The sequence below is a fragment of the Rutidosis leptorrhynchoides genome, chromosome 3 (genome assembly GCF_046630445.1).
Source record: "Rutidosis leptorrhynchoides isolate AG116_Rl617_1_P2 chromosome 3, CSIRO_AGI_Rlap_v1, whole genome shotgun sequence".
In the NCBI taxonomy this organism is placed as follows: domain Eukaryota; kingdom Viridiplantae; phylum Streptophyta; class Magnoliopsida; order Asterales; family Asteraceae; genus Rutidosis; species Rutidosis leptorrhynchoides.
In genome coordinates, this window is record NC_092335.1 from 637,363,619 (window position 1) to 637,368,913 (window position 5,295).

The 5,295-nt window shown below is 32.6% G+C and overlaps 1 protein-coding gene across 1 annotated transcript; it reads right to left on the reverse strand.

Annotated features, from left to right (window-relative positions):
- Nucleotides 1-1,806: 1,806 nt before the first annotated feature.
- On the reverse strand, nt 1,807-2,552 carry LOC139902399 (uncharacterized). Its single transcript, XM_071885031.1, has 2 exons — nt 2,450-2,552; nt 1,807-2,369 (listed from the first exon to the last, which is right to left on the reverse strand). Exons 1-2 carry the CDS (start codon nt 2,550-2,552, stop codon nt 1,807-1,809), a joined length of 666 nt encoding a protein of 221 aa, XP_071741132.1.
- Between the last annotated feature and the right edge of the window lie 2,743 nt (nt 2,553-5,295).

Here is a 5,295-nt window from a genome sequence, read left to right on the forward strand (position 1 = left end):
CAATGATCCCACCATCTCCGCTCAGGAGATAATCAATGACAAACTCGACTGAGTTTGTTAAGCTACCCAGGATGGATATTATTTATCCATGTTTGGGTAGCATTTTTTTTTTTTTTTTTTTTTTTTTGCTAGTGAGGGATGGGCCTTGCACCCTTGGAGGTTTCGCATCCATATATTATATTTTTTTTTATGTTTAAAGCAGAGTATGCGTCTGATCGCTGTGTGCGAGGATGGCATATTCTCCCTAGTGTAGGGCAATCGTTCCAGCCAATACCACCCCTTTTTTTTATTTTTATACATTAGCACATATTAGGTTGAATTTTGGTACATGTCCCGCTTTTATACTAAGCGCTTGACTTTATATCTTTTATCTAACTGTAATTTGTTAGCTTCGACTGAATATAATTGGATATCTCTTTTGGTTAAAGTGTAATTATTGCATTTTTATGAAGTCATTATGGCGGTTATAATGATTCATTACAATATTATGCATTCAATAACTCTTATTTAGAATAAATGCCATGACTTCATGACGGGAGCGACCCCTCAATCGTTTCATGATCTTTTTATTCTTGCGCTAACAATCCAATGTTATACGCAAAAGTAAGCAAACCAATGCTTATAAATTTATACTCAAGACTTTTATAAAAATTTTATAAGTGTGTACGCGTATAATGTAATTTGCCCGTACTATAGACAAACCAATGTCTATACTCAAGAGTCTTCCGACCACGCCAATATCCGGGTTATTTAAACAAGTAAAACCAAACTTGTGTTTTATAGTCTAGACTGTGCAAGTCTCCGTCTTGCGCGGTGTACGAGCGTTTGAAACAAACCAATGTTTTACTACTGTCACCATTAAAAAATAGTATTATTAACCAAACTAAACTATGCCACTTGAGACTCGGAGCGTGTTCCTGTGCAGCTTAAAGGGCATGCAATCAAAAATATAAAAAATGCACAAGTTATTGGCTTAAATTGAATGATTCAATTTATTTCAAACAAATCATTTGACCAACACTTAGTTGTCATGTTTACAATGGAAAATAAAAACTTACATAAAAAAAAAAACTCTAAACAGTTATTTGGGGTGATCAATCCCTCTGTAGTTTTTTCATATGTAGCACCGTTTCAGTGTTTGCGCATGCCAGGTGCATTTTATTGCTTTTCCATCTAAACTTGCTAGTCGATACGCCCCTGTATCGCTTACGCCAATAACCTTGTATGGTTCTTCCTATTTAGGTCCGAGTTTACCCGTGTCTTCTGCTCTGCTTGCTTTATTTTTTCGCCACACCAAGTCATCCAATTGGAAAGATAATGGTTGTATGCGGTTATTATAGTAGCTTGAAATTCTTTGTTTGTTGATTGCTTCTTTTATGGCCGCCATTTCCCTGCGCTCTTCAACTAAGTTTAGATTTTCACGCAGTTTTTCGCTATTGCTACTTTCATCGAAGGAAGTTATCAACATAGTTGGCACATTTATTTCTGCGGGGTATTACAACCTCAGACCCGTACACCAAACTGAAAGGTGTTTCATTGGTCGCGCCTTTTGGAGTTGTGCGGTGTGCCCACAGTACATTCGACAGTTCATCTATCCAACCCCTTCGGCACAATCCAAGCCTTGCTTTGATTCCTAACATGATATCCCGATTTGTGACCTCACACTGCCTGGGGGTGTGCGACTGATGTGAATGTTTGCTTTATGTTCAGCTCTTGGCACCAATCACTGAATGGATTACCTTCAAACTGTGTACCATTGTCACTTACTATTTCATTTGGTATTCCAAATCGACAGACGATGTTTTCTCATACGAAATTTCGGATTTGCTTGCACGAAATTGTTTTCAGCGGTTTGGCTTCTACCCGCTTTGTAAAATAATCAATGGCCACTACCAAAAACTTTACACCTCCTGGTCCTGCGGGGAATGGCCCCACTATGTCAATTGCCCATTTGCAGAATGGCCATGGAGACACGACCGGTATCATTGGATTTCGTGGAGCTTTTCTTACCGGTGCGTGCAGCTGACACGACTGACATTTGCGTATCACCTCTGCGGCATCTCTGTACATTGACGGCCAATAGTATCCGAGTCGCATTATTTTAGATGCAACTGTTTTGTGTCCTGAGTGCAATGCGCACATTCCCTCATGCACTTCCCTTATGATCTGAGTTGGATTAAGACACCGTAAATGGGGTCCCAGGAAAGACTTTCTGTATAGAATTCCTTTATCTAACAAATACATTGGAGCTTTCATCTTAATCTTTCTTGCTTCTATTGAATCTATCGGTAATGTACCTTTGTTCAGAAATTCTACTATCGGTGTCATCCAACTCTGCTCTTCTTCTTCAACTGCGGCGGATACACCGTCTGTCTCAATAGATTTAATTTCACTTCCTCTACCCAAATTTCTTTCTTAAAATGGTTGAATGTTAAGGCGGCTAATTTACTTAGCGCATCTGCCTTTTTATTCAATGTTCTTGAAACCCGAGTCATCTGGAACAAATCAAAGTCCACCGCAAGCTCTTGCACAAGTTTCAGATACTTTTGCATTGATTCATCATGTGCTTCGAATATCCCGTTGAATTAGTTTGCAACTAGCTGTGAATCAACATATACCGACATCTCTTTTACCTCCAAATATTTTGCTACCCGCATTTCGGATAACAACGCTTCATACTCAGCTTCATTGTTTGTTATAGGGAAGCTAAAGCGCAGCGCAAAGGTATATTCTTCTCCTTCTGGACTTTTTAGGACTATTCCTGCCCCTGCGCCTTCTAGACCACAAGCCCCATCTGTATGCATTTCCCACAGCTGTTCGGGCGGAGGTGGTATTATAATGTCCCGTCCTAATCCACCTGGAAGAATACATTACATTTAGTTACATCGCGAGGTACTTGACCTCTGTATGATACACTTTACAAACATTGCATTCATTTTTAAAAGATAAACTTTCATTTCATCGAAAGTTGACAGGCATGCATACCATTTCATAATATATCTAAACTATAAATGACTTGATAATATTCTTGATGAACTCAATGACTCGAATGCAACGTCTTTTTGAAATATGTCATGAATGACTCCAAGTAATATCCCTAAGATGAGCAAATGCACAGCGGCAGATTTCTTTCATACCTGAGAATAAACATGCTTTCAAGTGTCAACCAAAAGGTTGGTGAGTTCATTAGTTTATCGTAATCAATCATTTCCATAACTTTAATAGACCACAAGATTTCATATATTGTCACGCATAACTCGTGAATTAAAATTCATTCATATGGTGAACACCTGGTAACCGACCTTAACAGGATGCATATAGAATATCCCCATCATTCCGGGACTCACATCGGACATGATAAATCGAAGTACTAAAGCAGTTCAAATTCTCTGATTGGGGCTTGTTAGTGCCCATAGATCTATCTTTAGGATTCGCGTCAATTGGTGGCAATTATAATAAACACCGATTCTTAGGCTACCAAGCTAAAAAAGGGGCATATTCAGTTTGATAATCCAACCATAGAATGTAGTTTCGATCACTTGTGTCTATTTCGTAAAGCATTTTTAAAAGCAGCGCATGTATTCTCAGTCCCAAAAATATATATTGCAAAATCATTTAAAAAGGGAGCAAATAAAACTCACCTAATGTATTTTGTAGTAAAAATACATATGAATATATTGAACAATGCAGGGTTGGCCTCGAATTCACGAACCTATATCATTTGTATATTTATTAATATTCAGAATTGTAATCGAATAAGTTTAGATATATAGAATTTATTAATTATATCCTCTTTATCATAATATATATATATATATATATATATATATATATATATATATATATATATATATATATATTCATTCTGTATATAAAATATAAAATTTATTATGTTATATGTATTAAATATATCGTTCGTTTTAAAATAGTAATTATAATAATATTATTATAATATTAGAAATGGTAAAAACACTAATATTGATAATAATAATACTTAATATTATTAATATAGGTAATAATGTTAATAACTCTATTATTGGCAATAATAATAATATTAATGATAATAACTATAAAAATATTAATTTTTCTGTTAATGATTGTTGTGATAATAATTTTAGTAATTACATAATAATAATAATAATACTCATGATAATATAAATAATAATTCTTATAATCATTTTAGTGGTAATAATAACAATCTTATATTAATGTTAATGATGATATTAATAATTATAGTTATGATAATAATTATAATACTTGTAATAATAACAATAATTAATAATAATAATGATAATCATAAATAAAATCTAAAGTTCATCATACATGAATATAATACAACAATAATGATAATACTTACTAATACTTACTCACATTAGTAATAATAATTATAATTGTAACTATGTTCATAATAATAAGAATATTTGATAATTAGTACTTCTACTAGTAATAATGATAATATAGTTATATTACTAATAATAATTATAATATTAATAACAATAATAATAATAATAATACTATTAATTATAACATAATACAAGTATCAATTTTAATGAAACTAATAATAATACTTATGGTAACATTAGTGGTAATAATAATAATAACCACCTTAACGGTAATATTTATGGTGATAATAACAATAAAAATAATAATAATAATTTTAGATTTTGAAAACTACCTCCATAAGCCTTAAAAAAAATATTTGTATCAAGCTGGGTTCGAACCCGAGACCTCTCGTTCACTAACACATCACTCAAACCATTCCTCTGTCCCTTGTTTTTTTGTTACCATTCATATTCGAATTTTATTTAACCATATAATCCGTTTCTTAATTTTTCTTCTTCTTCAAAATGATTAAAAATCCAACAGAGTGTACATTCGTAACCACAATCACAAGGGATTTTAACTTAAGGCTTTTCATTATAACATTAATAATCTATGATGTATAATTAATTTATCACGGCAAATAAAAGAAAAAGAAAAAAAAATTTATAGCTGTAATCGTAAAAAAAAATATGAAGAACATAAAATTAATTTCGATTTTTAAGACTGTTTTAACATAAAATTTCTACATGAAATAGGTTAATAATCATTCTTAAAAACTTTAGAAATTATCAATTTATTCATAAACATTATAACAAATCCAAATTTCACGAAGAATAAAACTTTTGACTTTTTAGAATTTGCCTTTGACTCGCAAATTCGCACATGATATTAGGAATCGTAAGCTGAGCTTTTGCAGGTAGATCGAGTAGAGGAATTCTAATAAGACTGCATTACTCGATTTTGATAATTGGT